Here is a 27,205-nt window from a genome sequence, read left to right on the forward strand (position 1 = left end):
ACCATATTTCCTACTGAGATCACTGTTCTAAAATATGTTCTTGGTTTTAAAATAATCAATACTGAAACTTTCAGATGAACTTTGTGAGTGAATTAAACATGTTCAATTGCTTTCATGCACTTATTCTCTCACTGCCTGAGTTTAAAACAAGGGTTTAGCTATCTTGGAATTAAGAAGAAATCTAAAAACGTTATTTTCAATAATCTAATTTCTTCTTAACTTTTGCTAAAGGAGAAACAAACTAAATAGCTTAACAACATTTCCAAGATTAACTTTCTTCATAAATCTATAGTTAAGGAAAAAAATGGCAGTTATGAAGAAATTTCTTCTTAAGGTTTTGTGAATCTGGGCCCTGGTCTGTTTCACAAGCGTTACCCAGAAGTCTCGCGATGTTGCGCCTCTGGGTTTAGAAACGGTGTTTTATTTTTTTTTACTAACAGTAACATGCAAAATATAAACATAACAGCCAGAGGGATTCCACAAAGAAATGAAAAGAAAATTTAAAAAAATAATCCACATTACATCAATTCAAATACAGACATGTAGCGAATACTTTTTTTTGACATTTTGTTTTGTATACGTTTTAATGACTCTAAATAGTTTTCCAAATCAGATAAAAAAAATAAGATATTTAGATTTGTGTATGAAAAATTATCCTAATAAAATAAAGACATTTATGACATACTCACGTTCAAACGTGAATCAGTGTAGTAAATAATATGTCAAACTCAGAAATTTCAACGGTTGTATGCAATTTGAGGCGAAGATATAGTTTCACATCAGTCCAGAAACGGTGGTAGGGGTGTTTTTTGATTCACTACGCTCGCTCTCCAACGTAAATAGCGACAGGTTGATGGCCGCAATAAATCAGATGTTGGCTGTTCCACACAGAATAACAGATAGAACAATTATACAGATATTTCACCGGATGTATAAGTGTGAAGCACCCGGTTGGCGTTTCAACTCACTACTAAATATGGTGATGAGGAAGCCTAGTGGCCGGCAGTGGGAGAAGATGGATTTTGGCCGACATTATGCAAATGTTTTCATTTTTCTCAATACAGTTTTCTGTTCCCAAAACTAGAACCGAGTGGACAAAGTTTGATAGATTTTACCTTTTGCCAAATTGCGTTGTTTAGAAGGAGTGCAAGGGCGAATTTAGTTATTGCACAACCGCACTTTACAGAGTAGGTATCGTTCCCTAACGGAAATATGCAAATACATGCCCCAATAGTATCTCGCTAGCTCGTGCTTGGTTGTTTCCTTCAGTCTGATTACTTTCACTTTTGTTTATAGAGCGTAGGCAAGTCAAGGACACAGAAATAATAATTTATGTAAAAGTGAATTGAATGAAAGATGAGCTACGACCGTGCCATCACAGTGTTCTCACCTGATGGGCACTTATTCCAGGTGGACTACGCACAGGAGGCGGTCAAAAAAGGTTCAACTGCTGTAAGTACCATATAGATTCACGTTATGTTCTTAAAGTTCCAATGCTCCGTTTTTTTTTATCGCAATATCAAATAATTTCTGTGTAACAGTACCTTACTGTAATTGTTTAAAATTAAAATTGTTAAAAATAAACAAAAATAGCTTCTTAGAAAACTAACTGTTATTGGCAGAGAGGAGGGCAAACTCCCTTTGCTATTAGTCTATTAACCAGGCCGTCAAAACAAAAACACCCAGCCAAACAAGCAAGGATCTTTTCAAACTCCTCTTACACTGTAAGTGCATTATAATTTTGCACGCCCAATTTTTCAGTTTTTTATTTGTTAAAAAAGTTTGAAATATCCAATAAATTTCGTTCCACTTCATGATTGTGTCCCACTTGTTGTTGATTCTTCACAAAAAATTACAGTTTTATATCTTTATGTTTGAATCCTGAAATGTGGCAAAAGGTCGAAAAGTTCAAGGGGGCCGAATACTTTCGCAAGGCACTGTACATACATACATACATACATACATACATACATACATACATACATACATACATACATACATACATACAAAAATAGGAAATCATGTTTTTGACTGCACTACCTCTTTAAATATATCAATCGCTTTTGGGTCAAGCACTACTGATGCCACAATGTAACCTATCAAAGAGAAGTGCATGGTGGGAACCAAATTGAGCTCCAACAGGCACAACTGTATCAATTGTGCCTAATTCTTTTACAGGTTGGAGTGCGAGGAAAAAATATTGTTGTTCTAGGAGTGGAGAAGAAAACTGTTGCCAAGCTCCAAGAAGACAGGACGGTGCGCAAAATCTGCTCCTTGGATGACAATGTCTTCATGGCCTTTGCAGGTACATTTTAAACATAGGATAGTGCACACCAAACCACAGACGGTGTCAAGTGGTGATTGCAAATATGTAATTACCATGTCTGGTATAATTTATGTCATCAACATTTGAGTACCTTCAAAAGGTATTCACACCCCTTGACTTTTTCCACTGTGTGTTACAACCTGAATTTAAAATGGATTAAATTGAGATTTGGCACTGGCCTACACACAATACCCCATAATGTCAAAGTGTAATAATGTTTTGAATTTTAACAAATGAATTAAAAATGAAAAGCTGAAATGTATTGTCAATAAGTATTCAACCCCTTTGTTATGGCAAGCCTAAATAAGTTCAGGAGTAAAAATGTACTTAACAAGTCACATGAATTGCATGGACTCTGTGCAATAAAGGTTTAACATGATTTTTTGTATGTCTACCTCATCTCTGTGCCCCACACATAGAATTATCTGTAAGGTCTCTCAGTCAAGCAGTGAATTTCAAACACAGATTCAACCACAAAGACCAGGGAGGTTTTCTAATGCCTCGCAAAGGGCACCTATTGGTAGATGTGTAAATAAAATAAAAATACAGACATTGAATATCCCTTTGAGCATGAAGTTATTAATTACACTTTGGATGGTGTATCAATACACCCAGTTACTACAAAGATACAGGCGTCCTTCTTAACTCAGTTGCCAGAGAGGAAGGAAACCGCTTAGGGATTTCACATTGTAGTTACTTCACAATACTAACTTAATTGACAGTGAAAAGGCCACTTGTACAGAATAAAAATATTCCAAAACATGCATCCTGTTTGCAACAAGGTAGTAAAGTAATACTGCAAAAAATGTGGGAAAGCAGTTAACTTTTCATCCTGAATACAAAGTGTTATGTTTGGGCAAATCCAATGCATTACAGAGTGCCAATCTCCATATTTTCAAACAGTGGTGATTGCATCACGTTATGAGTCACTTTACAAATGACCTTGACTAACCTGTACCCCCGCACATTTACTCGGTACCGGTACCCCTGTATATAGCCTCGTTATGTAATTTACTCGTTACTTTTTTTTTCTTTCACTTTAGTTTATTTTGTAAATATTTTCTTAACTATTTCTTGAACTGCATTGTTTGTTAAGGGCTTGTAAGTAAGCATTTCGGCACATGTGACAAATAAAATGTGATTTGATTTGTATGCTTGTAATCATTAAGGAATGGGGAGTTTTTGTTTTTAAAATCTATGGCAAGGCCTGAAAATGGTTGTCTAGCAATGATCAACAACCAATGAAAGAGCTTGAAGTATTTTAAAATGATTTTTTTAAAAGTAGCCAAATGTTGCACAATCCAGGTGTGGAAAGTTCTTTAGAGACTTACACAAAGATTCACAGCTGTAATCGCTGCCAAAGATGATTCTAACATGTATTGACTCAGGGGGCTGAATACTTATCTAATCATGTTGGTTTAATTTTTTTTAAGTGTTTTTCTTCCTGACATGAGTATTTTGTGTAGATAGTTCACAAATGTGAATTAAATCCATTTTAATCCCACTTTGTAACAAAATGGGGAAAAAGTCAAGGGATGAAAATACTTAGGCACTGTAGGCCTACTTTGAATGATACATGTAATGTTACTGCTGAAATTGAGCAATTAGATTTTTCACCAAGTTGGGTGAGGTGTTTAATTGGTGTAACATACTTCCTTCTTATCCAATGGCCTGCAGGATTGACCGCAGATGCCAGGATCATTGTTAACCGGGCCAGGGTGGAGTGTCAGAGTCACAGGCTCACAGTAGAAGACCCTGCGACAGTAGAGTACATCACACGCTACATCTCCAGCATAAAACAGGTACCACCCACCCACCCAGCCATCCCCACACGTGCGGATACATCATTTCTATATATTCCGACTTTCAGCGCTACACCCAAAGCAATGGGCGGAGGCCCTTTGGCATCTCCTCCCTCATTGTGGGATTTGATTTCGATGGAACACCCCATCTGTACCAAACAGACCCCTCAGGAACATACCATGCCTGGAAGGTAGGGGTGTTTTTCTGACCCATACATCTGAATCATTGATGAGATGCTTCAAAATATGAAAAATAAAATGCGGTTGTGTACATAGGCAAATGCCATTGGAAGATCTGCCAAGACTGTTCGGGAGTTTCTAGAGAAGAACTATAAAGAGGATATGGAGTCCGATACAGACACCATTAAGCTTGCCATCAGAGCGCTACTTGAGGTGAGGCTTACACCACTTTAGAACATTTGACAGCAACAATGTAGTGATTGGAACACAAAGCACAGATCTTCCATCAAAGTTCGCACCCTGTGTTCGCAGGTTGTCCAGTCAGGGGGAAAGAACATTGAGCTAGCCATTATGAAGCGGGATGAATCAATGAAGGTCTGTTTGAAATCATGACAACTAAGCAAATCCAGAGGATCTCACCTGTGTAATAGTGCAACATAAAATGTTCCCCTAATTATTTATTTTCACTGTAAATAGATTCTGGTCCAAGAGGAAATCGAGGAATATGTCACGGCTATTGAAACGGAGAAAGCAGAGAAACAAAAGAAACCATGAACACTTTGACCAGTCATGACAAAAACAAACATGTGCCTTTGTCCGTCAATATTGCATCAGGAATCTCATTCACAAGAACTCTCATTGTTTCTCTAGCCATTGCTGGAGGGACACCCAAGGATTGCATATTTTTATTCTAGTCTGGCATAAACACCTGATTTGACTAATCAGCAGGCTCTTGTTTGGTTGAATCAGGTAGGCTATGGTAGTGCTGGTAGACTCCAGTGCTCACAAGGTACTGGGTGTTAAGACAAACAAAATGCTCCCACCCTGGGAGTCCCAATGGAATGGATTGAGAAACACTGCTGCCCTAAATGGATCACATGCAATCTTAAGATTTTACCTTATTCTTGCAAAGAAAAATATCTGCATTTAAAAACTACAACATCCACTTACTATCATTGAACAGAGAACAAGTGAATAAGCAATTTCCCATGTTTATTAGATATGTAACAATTGAACACTTATTTTCTCAAAATGATAGAAAACAAACTAATACATGGGAATTCAATATTTTTGGCAGACATGGTCTGTTTTAATTAAGTTAGGTATAATTATATTAAGTAATATCTACAATACCATGAAGTATTTTACCCTCACCAGTTTCATCTTCAAATTGATCCCTTGAATAGTTTAGGAAGTTTGCATGTCATCCATTTATCAGAATACAGATAAGGATAAAAAGCACAAGCAAATTCAAAACAATGTCAAAAGCCAAAATGTACCTCAGGCTCAAAGAAAATAAAGAAAAAGCAATGCATTTCACTTCTCATATACTTATTCAGGTGTGGGGTCACAAGAGTCAAAATAAATTCTCATTACAAAACACTTCATGATGGCAGAGAAAAATAATGGAATGCAAAATGTTACATTTTGGTTAACAAAAACAAAAAGTACATACACAACCACTTTATGGCAATTCATGCACAAGGTAACCCAAGCTTCAAACGAGGCCTGCAGGGCTATAAAAAAAAAAACCCACATTACTAGCCTTGCCTGGTTACACTCAATCGCAAGCAATATATACCCAGGCTTTTGAAGAAACACACACGTCCTTACTCACTTGACCCTCACAGCCTTCCAGTCCCAGTTCGCTGGGAGGGCCGGCGCTGTGCTGACCCTAGCCCTCTCCGGCCGCGGTAGCCCCCACGGAACCTCAGGAAGCGGCCAGGAACACCAAAGGTCTCAACGTTCAGCTTCCTCTCCTCTGCCCAGGTAGTGCGTCTGGGACAGTGTAACATGATTAGACAAGCACAGAGATTACATCATCAGATCTTCATAAGCATTTTGTGACATGTGAAATTGACAGCATAATAGATAGGTTAGTCACTTTCAGAGCACATTTATAAAATGAACATGGTCACCTGGATTTATGGTCTGACGAGATGTTATCAAAGAAGGATTTGGCCTTGTCATAGTAGCACTTGGGCCCAAATGGATCCCTCTTCACTGTCTCCTCACCAGTGTCTACTTCTGGTTTCGCCTTCCCTTCATCCTGTGTTTCTAGTGAAGATGCAAGCATGGCTGAACAATGACTAATCATGGTTCTGAAATGCTTGCAGATAATAAAATAATTTTTGGATATATCTCTGGCAGAAATGTAAGTCCCCTTTTTGCATTAATTTCCCCAATCAGTGATGGCCAAATCATGAGCTAATGGTTGCCTAATGCATGATCACAGTCATGGTCAAATTGCCGCATTCCTGCAACTACAGTACAAAGCACGAAGGCCCATTGGTCACATGGTGACCGACATGTGGTTATTTTAATGCAACCAACCTTTGATGTTCAACTTGTCCTGCATCTCCCGCTCTAGCTCTTCCTTGTCGAACTGGGCGTTTGCAGAATCAAAGTCGAAGTCTGACTCAAACTTGAGGGTGCTGGGCTTGGAGCTTTTCACAAGGAGCTGGCCTCGATTACGATTCCTGGGCCTACGAGCTCCTGCAGGACAAAAATGGAAAGAATAAGTCATTCATTCTAAGGTATGAGAAATTCTATAACAAAATGGTTTACTATACAACCATCCAAAGCAAATTAGATTTGTCCCTGACCCAAGAGCTAAAGGGGGGGGAGGGGTCACCTTGTCTTCTCGGTGGTGGCCTGTTCTCGTCATTGGATTGGGAAGTTGTACGCCGACGCTGTACATCGGCGCCACCTGATGGTAGAAAACTAGTTGCAAATCACAGTCAGTTTTACAGTATGAATGCATGTTTTTCCACAGGGGTAATTTTTTATTACATCTACAACTTAACCAGAGCAAAGTGAAAATACATGAGTTAAATTCAAAATCAGGCATTATGCCAATGTATACTATGGGAAGTAGTGCACTCTTCAATGCAAAAGCTGAACACACATTCAGGTCCTTTTTATTTTTCTACAACGCATTTCTTTATCCTTATTCTACATGCATAAAGTAAATACAGAGGAGCCAGCCCCCCCCCCCCTCAACAGCCTGAAGTACCACCAGCTCATCCCGGCTTGCTCCCAGTCTGCTTACTGCCTGGTCCAGAGCGTCTCTGGGGCTGTGGGCTCCCTCGTGCAGCTCGCTGCATGGGCCTACTGGTCTCCCTGCGCTGCTCCTGAGACAGACTCTGGCCTTTCGTCTGCCCTGCCTCATCTAGAGGCACAGTCTGGACAGCCTGCTCCACCATAGGACCCCTTCTCAGTTGAGGGCCTTGAGTTCCACCTGAGTAGAACAGGGCCAAGAGGAAGGTTATATATCATCATTGGAAACAAGCACCCGATAATGGATTTTATCATTAAAATGAATAGTGTTGCAACATGAATCATCCCCAACAGTTTCCGGTCTTATTCACTGACTCACCCAGACCAAGGGCTGCAGCATACTGCTGGTTGAGCAGATAGTTGGCTGCTAGCTGATTATACGATGGGATCCTGTAGGGACTGATTGGTCCTGGAGTTGGATTATAGGAGGACGCTGAGGTGCTGAGTGATGACTGAACCCCCCCAAAACGGAAAGAATACAGCACATTTATAAATAATTTACTCGAAACACTGATACATGGACGGGCTCATGGCATAGCCCTTGATCATGACTCAATTACATTACACATAAGACTTATTGGACGAAGACGTTTTCTGTAGGGGGAGTTTCGTTAACTAAGATCCCCGATGCTCAATCTGAACATTAACGTGTCGCTTGCGGTACAGTGTTGGAAGCTGGACTTTAGCTTTCATTACACAACACCGAGAAATACTTTAAAAAGTTGAAAAGTTTAAATTGATTAACACCTAAGGGCTAGTGTTCCCAAATTACCTCCATATTACAGCGCTTGTTTACGGAAAACAGAATACAAGCTACCACCTTTGCTAATTAGCGTGTTCCAAACACCTGTGTGTAAGCCAACTCTGGAAATGTGGTGGAAGTGTAGTTTTGTTGGATGGAGGCACCCATAGCTGTATCGATCTGTGCAAAACTGCTACAGTAAGTGTATCTTTAGTATTTGAATGACTTTTTCCATGATGAAATGGCCATATGTTTCAAAAGCAGTATCGCAAGCGATGATTGACGTTTCTTAACGCTAAAACACAGCGTCAATATTGTAGTTCACACTAGGCAGTCTTGGGCGAAGCTAATGGTTGAGAAGGCAGAATGTCGCTTAGAGTTTGAGAGGTAGGCATAGCCTGCCTACCTACCTGCACAATGGCAGTGTCCTGGGGCAGGCCATGGTGGGATTTTGGAGGCTCACACAATGAGATGTCTTTGATATCACTTCCTCTGAATATGATGTACTCATAGACGTCATCTTTGGGAGGGGTTGGCCTGTCTGTGGGTCGGCCTTCTGATCCAAATGACTTCACTGCATATAAACAAGAGAAAATCATGGAAGTTCATTGACAGGCCAAATCAGATGTTTTTACTATGCAATCCATTGACATAGTTGTACACACAAACCAAGTAAACTATCCTGTAAAATACAGTAACAGTAGGCCCAAGTGACCATATTGAAACTTTACTTTCACATTCCACTGCTCACATTGTCTCTGTGTTTAAAAGTATGGGCTCCAACATATGTGTAATGTCACATGTGATCACAATCACTTATTTTAGGAGCAAACAGGTCTTCTTTCACTACAACTGCTGTCAGAGTGGATATGCGTCTCTTTGGCCACTCGCATAATTTACCTTTTGTCAACACCACTGTCGAATTCACGGTATCAATGGTGTATAAGATGCCCTCATACCGATTTAGAGCTTTGGAAATCAAGCCGATTTTACTGCCGATATAAGGAGTCCCGACGCTCATGGTGGCTGGTGAACTGATGGCAACAAGTAATCGTCAAGTAGCCTAATCTCTGCGTTGTATTTTAAATGTGATTCACATGACAGCAAGGCAATATGCGGTTCATTAGAGGGAATTTATGGCCCATCACTCCAAGGTGAGCCATGGGCCACGCCTTCTCATTTACAAGTGCACCTGTGCCTCAAGGGGTCATGGTTGGATTGCATGTTCTAAAAAGTTTTAAAAGTTAATTGGAACTTCATCAACTATGCTCTGTATGTAACAATTATTGATGGCATATAGCTTATGCATATTGGCTAAGTGTCGTTGCAAATACGCCGAGTTCATGCGATTTCGTTCTATCATATTTATTGTAGCCCATAAACTAGGCTAAATATCAATAGGCTAATCAAAACAAATGTACAATATGACCGAAACAAAGAAATATATGATAATTGTATAGGCCTATAATGTTTTTATTCAACTTTATTAAAATTACATTTAGCCTACACATTCTCTCTCGAGCGCATTATTGAGGCAATAGCACCAGCATACCAAGTGAAAGTTAAAATATCACATGTACATCAATCTCTAACGTATGAATAGGGTACCGTTACATGTCCGCAATAGAACAAAGTAAATGACAGATGCTTTATTGTCCAGCATATGCGTCAGTGTCAGTCAGTGGGCACGAAGCTGGTTGTCTCGTTCTGACAGTTAGCAGCGAGCGCCCTGTATGCGCCCTCGTGCGGGCGGTAACAGCAGCTGTAGGACAGACCGCCTGAAAAACAACGCAGCCATTTTGAGTCGAGATAAAAGCTCAAAGAAAGCCACTCCATTTCCTCTATAATGATTCAAAATAGTAACACAAGTCGGTAACATAATCGATGTCTGGTGTGGTTCGTTTCCATTTGGCAACGCTAGCCACACAACTACCAAATGCAACCCTGTCTGTACTGTCGTGCTGCCCGTGTTATATCTCATCTGGCTGGGATTCCTTAAATGCAATTTGTAACAATTCATCCCAAACTGTAAATCTAGCAATAACCAATCAGAGCACCCTGGAATCCGATGTCAGTGACGGAGTATCCAATCGGTGCATGCGTCTCACGAGCGAGGGTAGCAGAGTAAAGATGGCGGCGGGCTCCGGTTTATTGGATGATGTTTTCTTCAACACAGAGGTGGACGAGAAAGTAGTTAGTGATCTAGTTGGGTCTTTGGAGTCTGAGCTCACGGTATCGGGTCGTGGAAATTCTTCAGTCAGGGTCCAGGCTGCAGCAAATCACATTGACAACTCAGCTGTAGGTCGCAATTCCAATGTCCAGGACAGCGAAATGGGACTTTCACAAGAGCTTGCTAAACCAGGTAAGATAGCTGAGTGGTTAACGTTAGCTTATTCTGGTCACGTTGTTTTTCTGTTTTAGTCTCTTAGCCACACAATTTGACAACTTGCTTTTACAGCTACACATGTTCAATTGATAGATATTCCCATCCCTCATCTGTTTCCTCTGTTGTAGGGACTGGCGTGCCAGGGGGTGTCATTAATAGTAGGAGGTCCCAGGGTTCAACCATGTATGCTGCGGTCGGGACAACCGCGGCGGGCTCGAGCATGACAGCCGGGCACAGTCCGAGCAAGACTGGGGCAGTCAGTGGTGTGATAACGGGGGTTCCCGATCACGGAACTGGGACCAGAAAAACTGGGGCGGCTGGTGTACAAACTTTAAATGGAAGGAGCGTTGTGATAAACTCTCATAATTCAGGAAGTGTTGCCGCTTTGGTGAGCTCGGCAAGCAGCACAGTGCCCGCCGTTGCGGTTGTCAACAACGGACCGAGCTCGGTGGTCAAAGGAAACGTGATCTTACCCTCAACTTCCAGCACAGTCATTCAAACACCTCTTATGCACAATGCTGTCACTTCAACTGTGATATCGTCTCAGCTGTCTGTTCTAAACAGTGTGCCCACTGTCACGCTCGCGAGGCCGCCTATGCAAACCCCCGGAACAGTCACCTCGCAGAGCGGGAGTAATAATACGGTTCTGATACGATCTGTCAACGTTGCCCACCCTGCAAGTTCAGAAGCGCAAATCAACAAATTGGAGTCGCCAAAAACGACCATACAAACGACTTCACAAGTGACCGCTCCCAGTGTTGTAGGTAAAAGCCTGGTATTACAAAATGTGAGGACCTCCACCCCATCGACTTTTGCAGCCTGTCCTGGTGGGATAAAGGCGATCGCGCCACAGGTGTTCTCCCCGAGACTTCCGCAACCCCAACAAAATGCTTCAAACATCCAAAACATTCAGCTCCCTCCAGGTAACTTTCATTCTCAGGTGTTTTGACGTAGTACAGTAGCCAGTTAGGGAGAAGTCAGCATTAGTGGGCCATTACTTTGAGGGTACTGTAACTGTACTATAATTTTGCAGCCCAATCCCAACACATGTTATTTGGTTGTTGATGAATGTGTTTTGTGCATGGAAAAATGGTTTTGGTGAGTGTGACATCATTGTGGTGTTTGTGTGTGATCAGGTTTCTCAGATGGAGGGACCCGTTGAAACATGCTGTAAATAGGAAACATTGCACTATAATGATAAGGCTGTCATTCTGTCAAATATAATTCAACAATCTAGCTTTTCATGTTAAAGTTAATATTTATTGATAGTGTTTTGAAATATAATAACCATTCACGTAAATAGTTATAATATAAAATAGTTATAATGTTTAATATTTTTGATTTATAGTGGTGTCCCACTGTTTGGATAGTGGGACAGGGACCTTTTCAGCTATTAAAATGAACCAAATAAACTTTTTAATCAATTTTAAATGTAAATTGACTCATTGGATATTGTAAAATACATTGAAATATGTTCTTTTAGTTGTTCCTAACATCTGTAAATCGATTCTAGACGCTATTTAGCACAAACAGCATAGGATGATGGTGGATAGAATTAGCGGGAAATAGCAAGAGTAGGAAAGGACAATGACGTAAGGGAGGAAGGAAGGATAGAAAAGAGGCGCAATTTATGAAAGGGACAGCGGTTTTTTTTTGGGGGGGGGGGGGGGGGTAAAAGCTGTGATGTCTATGTTTAGTTAGATTTTTCACCAAGAGCTTGGAATGTTCCCAAATACATTTCCCAAGGGCATTGAGAGGGTCTAGTCGAAGGTTGTCTTTTTCTTAATATATATATATTTTTTTATACAGAAGGTATAAGCCTCTACAAAGTATAATTGATGATTTCACAAGTGCCAGGTAAAGTGGGCCACTGTGTTCTTAATGAGAAAATAGTGTCCCACTTCATCTACTAAAGTGTCCCACTAGCATTGAAAGACTTCATCAAAAGTAGGGTTCTGATGTTGTTTTAGGGGATGTAGCATCCACTGAATAATAAATGGTCAACTTGTTTCATCATTAAAATGTAGATAAGACATTCATTAATTGAAATAAACATTGCTTGAGTAGGGCTACACTGATTTTGACTGTCTACATAGCAATCTACCAAAAGATGTCCCGCTAACGCTGACTTAACCCTATGTCAAATAGCCACAGTCGAGAGAGGATACAATGTATTTGCTGGCAGCTTAGTGTTTCTTTGTAACACTCTCTGTGAAACAGAAACTTTGTTGCAAACTTGTAGTTAACATTTGCTATGTCATATCAGCTACAGTTGCCATCGCTGCTGCACCTTTGGTTTGTTTATTACACAAAACTCCACGTGCATGCGTGTTTTGCTGTCAGCTGTTTATGCTCCACGAGCACATTGACCTGTGGGAACGTTCTATTGATTCTGTCTACTTGTGTCGCCTGTAAAATAACACACAGGCTACCCTTGCACACATAAAATTGACTGATTTTATCAATAGGCACGCTGACACCATAGCACATCATGTAACGTAGTTGCATGCATATGGCACATTTTCTGTGTGAGTTGCATGTCTCACAGGTTCTGGCTAACAATGCTAGCTCTAGTTAAGCTCTCCACTGAGAGCTGAATGTTCTTGTTGTTGTGACAATAAAAAAAGTACTTTTCTGCCAAGAGTGGCCAACACTGTATTTTCTAACCAAACAATGTGTTTCCATAGCTATTATTAAGATATGTAACGTTATTTGTATTTAGCAAGTAAGTGTCTGTCTGTCGATCTATATCTCCTGTTTGACTTCTTACCCGTTACCCCTCCATGCCCTGTGTAGGCATGGTGCTGGTACGCAGTGAGAGTGGGCAGTTTCTGATGATCCACCAGCAGACCCTGGCCCAGATGCAGTCCCAGTCCCAGAGCGCCATGACCCCACGGGCAGCCACCCCCACCAGCACTCCCCCTGTCCAGATCACTTCTGTACAGGTACACACACACACACACACACACACTAATCATCTCTTACCTACAGTGATGGAGAGATCACTGTGAACTCCTGAACCCTTGTCCTCTCCTCTGTCCTGCAGGCTCCAGGGACGCCCATGATGTCCCGTCAGGTGACCCCCACCACAACCATCACTAAGCAGGGCTCCCCGGCCCAGACCACCGTCCAGGCCACCACCACCCTCCAGAGGCCTCCTGTACTACAACAGGTAGGTACACAACTCATCCCCCTCTTCAATTCTCTTCAATCTCCCCCTTTGTCTCCTTTCATACCCTGCTTCCTCTTTCCCATCTCCTATAGAACACCATTATGCTGGGTGGAGCGGCCGCCACCTCAGGTCAGGCTCCAGTGCAGCCTTGCTCGGCAGCAGTCACCCAGAGAGCAGGGACCCCTGGGACACCAGGCGCCCCCACGGTCTTTTCTACCACGGTGAGACAACACTCATCTCCCTCCTTCCGACATTTATCTACTCCTAAATAGTCATGCAGTGGTCCTAACTTGTGTATATGTGTGTGTAGGAGATCCTGGAAAACGTGAAGAAGTGTAAGAACTTCCTGTCCACGCTGATCAAACTGGCATCCAGCGGGAAGCAGTCGTCTGAGACCACAGCCAACGTCAAGGAGTTAGTCAAGAGCCTGCTGGTACACCTGTCTGTCTGTCTGGCCATCTGTCTGGCCATATGTGTCTATCTCTCTGTCTCTTGTGCTCACTCTCACTATTTTTCTCACTTTGTCTTTCTATGTTGTCTGTTTTTCTACCACCACAGGAGGGTAAGATCGAAGCGGAGGACTTCACCAGTCGGTTATACCGGGAGCTCAACTCCTCTCCTCAGCCATATCTCGTGCCTTTCCTCAAGGTGAGACTGATGGCTTTTCCCTTCTCTAATGTAGCTAGCTATACACCCAAATAAATACAAGTGGCCAATGATGCAATATACTGTAGATGAGAGAATGATTTGTGCTCTTCCTCCCCATCTCCAGAGGAGTCTTCCTGCACTGCGTCAAATGACCCCAGACTCGGCAGCCTTCATCCAGCAGAGCCAGCTGCTTCACGGTGGTGCCCAGCCTGCCGCCTCCTCTAAGGCCTTGACTGCTGTGGTGCTGGGGGGCACGTCCACGGCACAGAAATCCCGTCTCAACAGTAGCAGCCCTGGGGCCAAGGGGACCATGCACCAGTCTCCTGTCATCAGCCTGGCCCAGACATCTTATAGCAAGCCTGGCCTGGTATACTATATCCTAACGATACTCCACTCAGTGTTTCCTCTATTGTATGGGTAGGGTGCCTTGTTGTTTTAATGTAATAGGAAGTCTATATGACTATGTTATGTTGAGGGATGACCCCAAGTGTATCGCCTGGTTACGCGTCCACCATAGTTGCTGGAAACATGCTGGAAAGGACAATGTGAAAAGGAAATACTCCAGCCTGCACAGTAAGGTTCAGGTCTGCTCTCTTTCTTTCTCTGGCCTCTCTCACTTTCTCTCTTTCTGTTTTCTGTCTCTCTCTTTCTTTTTTCTGTCTCTCTCTCTCTGTTTTTTCTCTCTGGTCTCGCTCTCTCTCTGGTCTCGCTCTCTCTCTGGTCTCGCTCTCTCTCTGGTCTCGCTCTCTCTCTGGTCTCTGTCTGTGTAGATGGTGCCTCAGCAGCAGGGGGCAATGGCGAGGCCTCAGGTGACTCTGGCCCAGTCATCCATGGTTACGCTCCGAGGCCAGCCCCACAGTCACATCATCATGGGGCAGCCGCAGGTGGTCAGACAGCTGCAGACAGGTGTGTGTGTTTTTGTATTTTCTGTGTCCCTTCTTATCCCATTACAGTCTTAGCCCTGTCGAAGCTGGGGGGGTGGGTGGAGTATTCAGAAATTTGAAAAGTATTCAGACCCCTTGACTTTCTCCACATTCTGTTACGTTAGTCTTTTTCATAAGTATTCAGACTGTTTACTCAGTACTTTGTTGACGCACCTTTGGCAGCGATTACAGCCTTGAGTCTTCTTGGGTATGACACTACAAGCTTGGCACACCTGTATTTGGGGAGTTTCTCCCATTCTTCTCTGCCACTCCTTTCAAGCTCTGTTAGGTTGGATGGGGAACGTTGCTGCACAGCTATTTTTAGGTCTCTCCAGAGATGTTCGATCAGGTTCAAGTCCAGGCTCCGGCTAGGCCACTCACTTTTATTGAGATGGAAGAACCTTCCGGAAGGTACAACCATCTCCACAGAGGAACTCTGGAGCTCTGTCAGAGTGAGGCCACTGTGTTCTTGGCGACCTTCAGTTCAGCAGAAATGTTTTGGTACTCTTCCCCAGATCTGTGCCTCAACATAATCCTGTCTCGGAGCTCAACGGACAATTCCTTCGACCTCATGGCTTGGTTTTTGCTCTAACATTATGGGGTATTGTATACAGATTGATGAGGAAAACAATTCATTTAATCCATTTTAGAATAAGGCTGTAACGTAACAAAATGTGGAAAAAGTCAAAGGGTCTGAATATTTCTGAACGCTCTGTATACTTCCATTCATTTTTTTCAACTGGTACGGGGAACCTTCAGACGTGTCTTGTGAGGCAATGCTAATTAGATTTCCGCTGGGGCGCAGACATCGACTCTATCTGCATTTTGCCTGTGTGTTTGATGCATGCGTTTGTGTACTCGTCATAGATGAACATCTCTAATAGAAATATAATTTATATAAAATATACTATGGGCCTAATAGTACTTTGTATGACCTTATTAATTGTATTATTTAATGCTTTGATACCATCACTGTAGAATGTGATACGACACCTGTGCAGGATTGGATCTTTCCTGTGTGAGGTATTTTTCCCACTGGGCTGTGAGGCTCTGGGACAAAGACACACAGTGTGAACAATGCCAGTTAGCAGTGTCCATGATCGAAGGCGACAGACAGAAAGAAGTGTACTGGTTCTGTCTGTGGGCCAGCTACTATTAGCTAGTGGAGACAGCAGTAATATAATAAGTGCTGCTGCTGTGGGTGTGTGTGTGTGTCCAGTGTCCTCCTGGCTTGCCTTGCTGTCTTCACTGACCGAGGACTATATTGAAACACTTCCCCTTGTGACATATGTATATAACTGCATGCTATATTGATGAATGGTGTTTTGAGGGACCCATGGAAAGCTCTTCATCTGTGAAATGTGTTCTTCCTCCATCTCTCTTCCTCTTGAGGTCTGCTTCGCTTTTCTGCTCACAGCAACTCTACCAAGAAAAAGTTAATTATTTATTGCTGAGTTATGATATACAATGTGAAAGGGTTAGGAGGTTAAATAAAAAATATAGTGTCTCTGTTATGTAACTGTCCCCCCCCCCCCCTTTCTCTCGCTCTCTCTCCATCTCTTCCCTCTCTCTCAGTTCCTGTAGTGAAGCAGGCTCTAGCACCAGGGGCCAAGGTAACACTGGGGCCCCAGTCTATGCTCTCTGTAGTACTGAAGAACAGGCAGGAGGCAGGCGGAGGAACCTTCAAGTAAACACACATACACACACTCATAGACATGCATGTACAAATCAGATGATTTTGGGATTCTTCAAGTGAAAATGAGGCGTTATAAACAGTTTCTCTCCCTCCATTCAGGGATGATGATGATATAAATGACGTGGCCTCTATGGCTGGAGTCAACCTATCAGAGGAGAGTGCCCGCATTCTGGCAACCAACTCTGAGCTGGTCGGCATGGTGACTCGCTCCTGTAAAGACGAGGCCTTCCTCTACACCTCCTCACTAACGCAGAGAGTACATGAGATAGGTGAGACACACACACACACACACACACACACACACACACACACACACATTCTGTACCTAAAATCTATGACATCTCCTGTCCTCTTCTGTTGTAACAGGCAGGATGTTAGGGGTGACTGACCTGGGGCCGGAGGTGATCAACTACGTTTCCCATGCTACACAGCATCGGCTGCAGAACCTGCTGGAGAAAGTGACGGTGGTGGCGCAGCAGAAAAACATCACCTTCAAGGTGAATGAACACAGCTTCTGTGGGCGTTTGTGTGTAAGAGGTCCACTAGTAAAGTTATTTAATGAGCTATTCAAGTTGTATGTTATATTTAGTCAAAACCAGTTTATTTGGTATTTGATCTTCACTGGTGCTCATTGCAACAGGTTTGCAAAAAGTGCTGAAATAATTTGATGATGCCAGTGATAATATCTGATTGAACCATTTTACCCTTGTAATTCATTATTTATCTTTCCCCTCTCCCTCCATCTCTCTCTCACTCTCTTTCAGGAGGATGATAAGTGTGAACAGGTGAGTGACGTGCGAGCGCAGCTGAAGTTCTTTGAGCAGCTGGATCAGATGGAGAAACAGAGGAAGGAGGAGCAGGAGAGAGAGATCCTGATGAAGGCAGCTAAGGTAACTAACTCCACCAGAGGCAGTAATGTATAGCTGTTTGTGCCATCTAGTGGTCATGTACTGTAAGTGCTAGTAGTGTTGATACTGAAAACTGTGCCTCTTTCTTCCCCCAGTCTCGATCACGACAAGAGGACCCAGAACAGCTTCGGCTTAAACAGAAGGCTAAAGAGGTAAGAGTACAGGCTTGTGTAGCTGTATACATGGTGTGTGTAACATGTTGTATGTGAATGAATTGTAGTGTTTCTCATACTCTTTGTGTGTCAGTATGTTCATTTATAGTGGGTGCTGGTATGTGTGATCATGTCATGTGTCTGTCTTCAGGCAAAGGAGTCTTCTATTGTCATGCCTGTTCCGTGTGTGTGTGTGTGTGTGTGTGTGTGTGTGTGTGTGTGTGTGTGTGTGTGTGTGTGTGTGTGTGTGTGTGTGTGTGTGTGTGTGTGTGTGTGTGTGTGTGTGTGTGTGTGTGTGTGTGTGTGTGTGTGTGTGTGTGTGTGTGTGTGTGTGTGTGTGTTCTAGATGCAGCAGCAGGAACTGAATCAGATCAGGCAGAAGGAGGCCAACATGACGGCCCTGGCAGCCATCGGCCCCAGGAAGAAAAGGAAAATGAACTCCCCTGTCAGAACCGGGGCTGAGGTAGAGTATCATAACCAAACAGACTAGTACTCTGGGCTGAATCATTGACTCCTGATCAATTACATTTATTTATAAAGCCCTTCTTACATCAGCTGATGTCACAAAGTGCTGTACAGAAACCCAGCCTAAAACCCCAAACAGCAAGCAATGCAGGTGTAGAAGCACGGTGGCTAGGAAAAACTCCCCAGAAATTCCAGAACCTAGGAAGAAACCTAGAGAGGAACCAGGCTATGAGTGGTGGCCAGTTCTCTTCTGGTTGTGCCGGGTGAAGATTATAACAGAACATGGCCAAAATGTTCATAGATGACCAGCAGGGTCAAATAATAATAATCACAGTGGTTGTAGAGGGTGCAACAGGTCAGCACCTCAGGTGTAAATGCTGTCTCTAGAGAGTTTAAAACGGCAGGTCTGGGACAAGGTAGCACGTCCGGTGGACAGGTCAGGGTTCCATAGCCCCAGGCAGAACAGTTGAAACTGGAGCAGCAGCACAACCAGGTGGACTGGGGACAGCAAGGAGTCATCAGGCCAGGTAATCCTGAGGCATGATCCTCGGGCTCAGGGAGAGAGAGGGGGAGAGAGAGAGAATATATAATTAAATTCACACAGGACACCGGATAAGACAGGAGAAATACTCCAGATATAACAGACTGACCCTAGCCCCCCGACACAAACTATTGCAGCATAAATACTGGAGGCTGAGACAGTATCCTAATGGATCTTAACCTCTATGGGCTAGGTGGGACGCAAGCGTCCCACCCGTGGTGCACTCCATCAACAGCAGGTGCATTTCAAGAGCGGCAAATTTGAATCCAAATAAATGTCAAAATTCAAATTTTTCAAACATACAACTATTTTACACCCTTTGAAAGATAAACATCTCCTTAATCTAACCACGTTTTACGATTTCAAAAAGGTTTTACGGCGAAAGCATAAATTTAGAGTATGTTAGGACAGTACATTTACAAGAGTTGTGTGTAATGTTTTGTCAAGTCAAAGACAGGGTCACCAAAACCATAAAACCAGCTAAAATGATGCACTAACCTTTTACAATCTCCATCAGATGACACTCCTAGGACATTATGTTAGACAATGCATGCATTTTTAGTTCTATCAAGTTCATATTTATATCCAAAAACAGCGTTTTACTATGGCATTGATGTTGAGGAAATCGTTTCCCTCCAATAACCGGCAGTCAAGTCAGCACCACAAATTAAATAATTAAAATTAGAAAACATTGGTAAAATATTATATTGTCATTTAAAGAATTATAGATTTACATCTCTTGAACGCAATCAACTTGCCAGATTTAAAAATAACCTTACTGGGAAATCACACTTTGCAATAATCTGAGCACTGCGCCCAGAAAAATACGCGTTGCGATACAGACTAGCCGTCATGTTGGGGAGATCTAAAATCGAAAATACTATGTAAATAATCCATTACCTTTGATTCTCTTCATCAGATGTCACTTCCAGGTATCACAGGTCCATAACGAATGTAGTTTTGTTCAAAAAAGCTCATCATTTATGTCCAAAAATCTCCGTCTTGTTAGCACATGATCTAAGCCCGCCGGACTTCACTTCATGAACGAGGGGAAAAAATATATTTACGTTCGTTCAAACATGTCAAACGTTGTATAGCATAAATCATTAGGGCCTTTTTTAACCAGAACATGAATAATATTCAAGGTGGGCGAATGCATTCTCTTTTATAACGTATTGGAACGAGGGTACCCAACATGAACTCGCGCGCCAGGTGTCTAATGGGCCATCATCGTTCCATGGCTCTTGTTCGGTCAGATCTCCCTCCAGAAGACTCAAAACACTTTGTAAAGGCTGGTGACATCTAGTGGAAGCAATAGGAAGTGCCAAAATATTCCTCAGCCCCTGTGTTTTTCAATGGCATAGGTTTAAAGGTAATACAACACATCAGGTATCCACTTCCTGTCAGAAAATGTCTCAGGGTTTTGCCTGCCAAATGAGTTCTGTTATACTCACAGACACCATTCAAACAGTTTTATAAACTTTAGGGTGTTTTCTATCCATATATAATAAGTATATGCATATTCTAGTTACTGGGTAGGATTAGTAACCAGATTAAATCGGGTACATTTTTTTATCCAGCCGTGCAAATACTGCCCCCTAGCCCTAACAGGTTAACAAAGAAAACAATGCTTTTAGATGATAGCACCCTATCATACACATATTTTTGAAGATCAACATGGACTTTACTTTCTCTATCTCCCTCCACCTCTCTCCCCTTCTTCCTCCTCTCTCTCTTCAGGACTTGTGCTCTGGTCCCTCTCCGTCAGGTGGGTACAGTAGCGGAGGCTCCAGGCCTCAGCGCCAGCGCATCACCCGGGTCAACCTCAGGGACCTGCTCTTCTGTCTGGAAAATGAGAGAGAGACCAGCCGCTCACACCTGCTTTATAAAGGCTTCCTCAAATAACACACAGGGAGACCGGACATGCCCAATAACACTTTCCTAAGGGACAAGAAATGAATGAGACTAAACAAGTCACTCTGATGCACTTGATGCTTCCTCCTATAGCAGACAGACATCAACCACTCCCTATAGCACCTCCCTAACAGACAGACATCAGCCACTCCCTATAGCACCTCCCTAACAGACAGAGACCAGCCACTCCCTATAGCACCTCCCTAACAGACAGAGACCAGCCACTCCCTATAGCACCTCCCCTAGAGACAAGAGCAAACAATAGCACCTCCCTCAAAGGGCAAGATAGACCAGCTACACTTGATGGTACCGTCTCTTCTTCTGTGCTCTCCTAGAACCATGACCACCTAGACTAGATGAGAGACCAATGACACCTGGAAAATGAATCATCAGCTGAGCCCTACACTCCCTCCTCAAGAGAGACCAGGCTGTTGCAGCTGTGAAACAATGAGTTGTTGGGACTGACCTATCAGACTAGCTCTTCTGGCCTCTCCTTTACAGTGCCTCTCACGGTTATGTAGAGACCATAGAGATGGATAGAGGACTCATCTTTGTATCTGTGCCATTATAGCGTCTGACAGCATGGGCAGCTCCATTGACGCAATCTCCATTTTGAAGTATTACATTTTCTTTGCGATTGCCTGATCCCTCCTGATGACCCAGTTGGACATGACTTCAGCAAGGTCACCAGGAGGGATCTGCCAATAAAGTCGGAAGTCCCACCTAGTTGACCACATTAAAATGGTGGATGCCCCCAATGGCGCTGCCTATGCTAATACGGCCTTTTGGCCACTAGAGGCCTCAATCATTCTCCATGTTAGAGACCTGCTACTGGCAACCAGGTCCCCTCCCATACACTCCCCTGGAGGGGAAATGCTCTTATTTGAGAGGTCTCCTTTGGGTCTGGAAACATCTGCATGTTTTGCAGTAGGGACATGCATTAGCTTTTCCATCCTTTAACCTCATGCAATATATGATTAGACTTTTTTTAGAAAGATCCCCAGCTAGTGGACTTTTATACGTTTAACCAACGATACAGAAACTCTGTAAACCTGCAGGAGTAACGTCAAATACCTGACGATACAGAAACTCTGTAAACCTGCAGGAGTAACGTCAAATACCTGACGATACAGAAACTCTGTAAACCTGCAGGAGTAACGTCAAATACCTGACGATACAGAAACTCTGTAAACCTGCAGGAGTAACGTCAAATACCTGACGATACAGAAACTCTGTAAACCTGCAGGAGTAACGTCAAATACCTGACGATACAGAAACTCTGTAAACCTGCAGGAGTAACGTCAAATACCTGACGATACAGAAACTCTGTAAACCTGCAGGAGTAACGTCAAATACCTGACGATACAGAAACTCTGTGCATTTTGTTGAGGAGACGTTTTATTTTTCCTATTTTATAGTCATTCATTCTAGTGCTCTTTTACTGCCTGTGGATTATTTTAATTTGACTGATATTACTCTTCCATCGAGCTGCCTTGCAGCCAAAATAAGCCATATTAATCATACATCTCTAACTCTCCAGAACTCTGATGACAGAACAGGAGCACTCCTTCTCAATCAGTCAATTTTCCACAGAGTTTTTAGACTTGTTTGATTTCTGTTTTTAGCATCTCTTCCCAGGTGCTTGTGTGTTGGACTTTGTTTTTAATCACTTATAATGATTATTTATTTTGTCAACATGTCTGTTGATAACATTTTGTACATGTATATGCATACATGAAAACACACACACACAAACACATCCTATGGAAGCAGTCGGTAAATTGTAGGTTTTTATCAGTAGACCGTGTGAAGAAATTGATATACATTTATTTTTTCATTTTTTTTCAGAAGAGTAATGTAAAACCATTTTATATTCATTAATTGATGCAACAATGCAAAGTAAGACTGATGCAAAGTGAGACTTTGATGCAAAGTTGGCAATAGATAGCCTTTATGATTGAAGGGAGGCCATTGCTAGCTGCCATGGCGATGTGGGATGGAATGCAGAATATGGACAGAGTATACAGAATGCACCCCCGAACAATCCGTTTTTTAATCAAGCAGTCGCTCAGAGGGATACACCCACTTTATGTGTCTTTTTTATATTTCTTAGCGCACATACTAATTGGTTGGTTGTTAAGCTTTTGGATGGTATTGATGAAACCTTTCAGACTGTACATACTTTTCAATACCATCGCCCCTAGCAGCTGTTACACATCTTTCCCTTTATCCATGTTCTATCAGAGAACTGTTTTTAGTGAAAACCTGAAGCAGATTATGTATTAATATCTTGTACATTTTGCACAGCCACTTGTTAATATGTAAATATTCTAAGTGAAAGAATGTTTTTTTAATTGCAATTGTTTTATAGGTAATTGAGAGAGAATGATCTCCTTCATAAAAAGAAAAATAGTACAACAACCTATCGGTGGATCTTGCCAATGCCTGTGTTTTATAGTTTGTCTTATACAGTGGTTATCAACTTTATTAGCCCAAAGGCAGATGGGCTCCAATGATGTAGCTATGATGAATGATTTACATTTTAATTAATATAGTTCCTGAGTTAAAGTGCATAATTCTTCCACAGGAGGGCACTATTTTGTCACTAAATCCATACGTCCCGCAAACAGAGCGAGGCAGCATCAGGCAGAAAACAGTCAAACTCAGAAAACCAAATGAATTAGCTTTGTGTCTTTTGGGAGTGAGAGCGATCTCACCTGTATCTTTGTGGACGTGATCCAAGTCGATGCCGCCAAAGTCACACTTACACGTGTGAATGGAGTTCACAAAGTGAAAATCCCAGGGGGGAGTATTTTAAGATGGTACAATATTTCAAAGCTGAATGCCCGGGGATATGACAGTGGTAAGTTCCTGGAGTGATTTCTCCCAATTCCACCCCTGCATATGGCTTTATCAGTACAGCAGCCTTTGGTGCATACCGTCAGTTTCCCAACCCTCCCCTTAGCTCAGCAACAACTGCAAGAGATATGAGCTGAGAATATCATACTGATGAGAGATTTTATGAGCAACACTAGCTAGCCAAGCAGCACCAGGAGTCATGTCTCTGGCTGTGCTATGGCTCCAGTGACTTTGAGAATGCAGGCTGTTGATCTTTAGGTACACACCACTGGGTTACTACAGACACTCAGACACACACAGTTGGGCAGCTCATTGAGGGCTCACAGTAAAGCACACAGAGTCATGTCCCTGTTTCAGATAGTGTGGATATTAAGCTTATGGAATTTGTTTCTGTTCACTCTGCAGACACAGTAGATTCCTGTGAATCCCTGTGTCTTCACCCAGTTTATATCCCATACATGGGCAGCATTGCAAGTCTACCCAAATACTTAGTTGAAGTGGGAAGTTTACGTACACCTTAGCCAAATACATTTAAACTCAGTTTTTCACAATTCCTGACATTTAATCCGAGTTAAAAAATCCCTGTTTTAGGTCCGTTAGGATCACCACTTTATTTTAAGAATGTGAAATGTCAGAATAATATTAGAGAAAATGATTTATTTCAGCTTTCATCTCATTCCCAGTGGGTCAGAAGTTTACATACACTCAATTAGTATTTGGTAGCATTGCCTTTAAATTGTTTAACTTGGGTCAAATGTTTCGGGTAGCCTTCTACAAGCTTCCCACAATAAGTTGGGTAAATTTTGGCCCATTCCTCCTAACAGAGCTGGTGTAACTGAGTCAGGTTTGTATGCCTCCTTGCTCGCACACGCTTTTTCAGTTCTGCCCACACATTTTCTATGGGATTGAGGTCAGGGCTTTGTGATGGCCACTCCAATACCTTGACTTTGTTGTCCTTAAGCCATTTTGCATCAACTTTGGAAGTATGCTTGGGGTCATTGTCCACTTGGAAGACCCATTTGCGACCAAGCTTTAAGTTTCTGACTGATGTCTTGAGATGTTGCTTCAATATATCCACATAATTTTCCATCCTCATGACGCCATCTATTTTGTGAAGTACACCAGTCCCTCCTGCAGCAAAGCACCCCCACAACATGATGCTGCCACCCCCGTGCTTCACGTTTGGGATGGTGTTCTTCGGCTTGCAAGCCTCCCCCCTTTTCCTCCAAACATAACGATTGTCATTATGGCCAAAACGTTATATTTTTGTTTCATCAGACCAGAGGACATTTCTCCAAAAAGTAAGATTTTTGTCCCCATGTGCAGTTGCAAACCATAGTCTGGCTTTTTTATGGCGGTTTTGGAGCAGTGGCTTCTTCCTTGCTGAGCGGCCTTTCAGGTTATGTCGATATAGGACTCGTTTTACTGTGGATATAGATACTTTTGTACCTGTTTCCTCCAGCATCTTCACAAGGTCCTTTGCTGTTGTTCTGGGATTGATTTGCAGTTTTCGCACCAAAGTACGTTCCTCTCTTGGAGACAGAACGCATCTCCTTCCTGGGCGGTATGACGGCTGCGTGGTCCCATGGTATTTAGACTTGCATACTATTGTTTGTACAGATGAACGTTGTACCATCAGGCATTTGGAAATTGCTCCCAAGGATGAACCAGACTTGTGGAGGTCTAGAATAGTTTTTCTGGGGTCTTGGCTGATCTTTTGATTTTCCCATGATGTCAAGCAAAGAGGCAGTGAGTTTGAAGGTAGGCCTTAAAATACATCCACAGGTACACCTCCAATTGACTCAAATTATGTCAATTTGCCTATCAGAAGCTTCTAAAGCCATGACATCATTTTCTGGAATTTTCCAAGCTGTTTAAAGGCACAGTCAATTTAGTTTATGTAAACTTCTGACCCACTGGAATTGTGATACAGTGAGTTATAAGTGAAATAATCTGTCTGTAAACAATTGTTGGGTCATGCACAAAGTAGATGTCCTAACTGACTTGCCAAAACTCTAGTTTGTTAACAAGAAATTTGTGGATTGGTTGAAAAATGAGTTTTAATGACTCCAACCTAAGTGTATGTAAACTTCCCACTTCCACTGTGTATGTTCTTCATAACTGAGTACTCTTACATATTGCCTTGCCCATATCTAACTTATTTGGCAGAAATATGTTAGCAGGTTGAATCACCAAGGAGCTAAATCCCTCTGAGCAGTGGGGCTGAGAGAGAGAGACAGTGGTTTGTTTGTTTGGAGAGATCCCTACTGATGACTTTCATCCACTGAGTGGTTTTTTTTATCAGTGGGAGAGGATTAGACAGCGATACTCTTTAGTAAACAGAGTATTTTTTGGAACTCAGTCGGAGTCTCAATTTATTGTTGAGAGTTAGAATACGCAAGGTGCAATTTCAAAACTTGGTTGCAGTAGTTTTGCTCTTGTTATATCACTCACTGACAGTCACTCAATTAGCTCATGACAGTTAAAATATTTTTGTTTTGGAAATTAGTTAGTCTAGCCAGCTTTTTAGACTTGTAATCATGCCCGAATTACCGACCTGGCACGCAGGGCTAGTGCCCAGGGGCCCTGACCTCCAGGGGGCCCCAATGATTTTGTTAGTCAATCTCACTCAGATATCATATTAATAACCTACCATAAGTCATGTACAAATTTGTGGAATTGCTGGAAATTTGCTGTCAAATTCATTTGTTTACATAATACTTTTTCTGCAAACAGATCCCTCAGCATGAATTATTTTGAACAAAAATATAAACACAACATGTAAAGGGTTGGTTCCATGTTTCATGAGCTGAAATAAAAGATCCCAGAAATGTTCCATATGCACAAAAACGTATCTCCAATTTTTATGCACAAATTTGTTTACATCCCTGATAGTGAGCATTTCTACTTTGCCAAGATAGTCCATTCACCTGACAGGTGTGGCATATCAAGAAGCTGATTAAACAGCATGATCATTACACAGGTGCATCTTGTGCTGGGGACAACAAAAGGTCACTCTAAAATGTGCAGTTTTGTCACACAACAGAATGCCACAGATGCCTGAAGTTTTGAGGGAGCGTGCAATTGGTATGCCGAATGCAGGAATGTCCAACAGAGTTGTTGCCAGAGAATTAAATGTTAATTTCTCTACCATATTTCTCTACCATAAGCCACCTCCAATGTTGTTTGAGAATTTGGCAGTACGTCCAACCGGCCTCATAACCGCAGACCACGTGTAACCATGCCAGCCCAGGAACTTCACATCTGGCTTCTTCACCTGTAGGATTGTCTGAGACCAGCCACCTGGACAGCTGATGAAATTGTGGGTTTGCACAACCAAAAAAGTTCTGCACAAACCATCAGAAACCGTTTCAGAAAATCTCATCTGTATGCTCGTCGTCCTTACCAGGGTCTTGACCTGACTGCAGTTT

The 27,205-nt window shown here is 42.4% G+C and overlaps 3 protein-coding genes across 6 annotated transcripts; 2 read left to right on the forward strand and 1 right to left on the reverse strand.

Annotated features, from left to right (window-relative positions):
• The first annotated feature begins 982 nt into the window (after positions 1 to 982).
• Positions 983 to 5,623, forward strand: LOC106566739 (proteasome 20S subunit alpha 7). Of its 3 annotated transcripts, none has more exons than XM_014135082.3 (7): positions 983 to 1,452; positions 2,179 to 2,305; positions 4,004 to 4,128; positions 4,197 to 4,319; positions 4,405 to 4,521; positions 4,601 to 4,683; positions 4,786 to 5,623. In XM_014135082.3, exons 1-6 carry the CDS (start codon positions 1,357 to 1,359, stop codon positions 4,652 to 4,654), a joined length of 642 nt encoding a protein of 213 aa, XP_013990557.1. In that variant the 5' UTR covers positions 983 to 1,356; the 3' UTR covers positions 4,655 to 4,683; positions 4,786 to 5,623. The 3 variants fall into 3 exon arrangements, with proteins under 3 accessions (XP_013990557.1, XP_013990558.1, XP_013990556.1); XM_014135081.3 differs by having other exon boundaries at positions 986 to 1,452; positions 4,621 to 4,683; XM_014135083.3 differs by lacking the exon at positions 4,197 to 4,319 and having other exon boundaries at positions 985 to 1,452; positions 4,621 to 4,683.
• LOC106566738 (protein LSM14 homolog B) lies at positions 5,612 to 9,265 on the reverse strand. 2 transcript variants are annotated; one of them, XM_014135080.3, is made up of 9 exons: positions 9,011 to 9,265; positions 8,521 to 8,684; positions 7,688 to 7,820; positions 7,361 to 7,549; positions 6,944 to 7,018; positions 6,643 to 6,804; positions 6,228 to 6,366; positions 5,927 to 6,087; positions 5,612 to 5,825 (listed from the first exon to the last, which is right to left on the reverse strand). In XM_014135080.3, the coding sequence occupies exons 1-8, from the start codon at positions 9,129 to 9,131 to the stop codon at positions 5,934 to 5,936; spliced, it is 1,137 nt and encodes a 378-aa protein (XP_013990555.1). In that variant the 5' UTR covers positions 9,132 to 9,265; the 3' UTR covers positions 5,612 to 5,825; positions 5,927 to 5,933. The 2 variants fall into 2 exon arrangements, with proteins under 2 accessions (XP_013990555.1, XP_013990552.1); XM_014135077.3 differs by lacking the exon at positions 5,612 to 5,825 and having other exon boundaries at positions 5,858 to 6,087.
• Positions 9,266 to 9,780: 515 nt separating this feature from the next.
• Positions 9,781 to 23,338, forward strand: LOC106566737 (transcription initiation factor TFIID subunit 4). Its single transcript, XM_014135076.3, has 16 exons — positions 9,781 to 10,472; positions 10,625 to 11,419; positions 13,293 to 13,441; positions 13,543 to 13,668; positions 13,761 to 13,889; positions 13,979 to 14,101; positions 14,227 to 14,316; positions 14,441 to 14,683; positions 15,087 to 15,222; positions 16,815 to 16,926; positions 17,035 to 17,204; positions 17,302 to 17,432; positions 17,700 to 17,825; positions 17,939 to 17,995; positions 18,342 to 18,458; positions 20,742 to 23,338. Exons 1-16 carry the CDS (start codon positions 9,995 to 9,997, stop codon positions 20,904 to 20,906), a joined length of 3,147 nt encoding a protein of 1,048 aa, XP_013990551.1. The 5' UTR covers positions 9,781 to 9,994; the 3' UTR covers positions 20,907 to 23,338.
• Positions 23,339 to 27,205: the final 3,867 nt, after the last annotated feature.

The sequence above is a fragment of the Salmo salar genome, chromosome 13, assembly GCF_965601325.2.
Source record: "Salmo salar chromosome 13, fSalSal1, whole genome shotgun sequence".
Classification (NCBI taxonomy): Eukaryota; Metazoa; Chordata; class Actinopteri; order Salmoniformes; family Salmonidae; genus Salmo; species Salmo salar.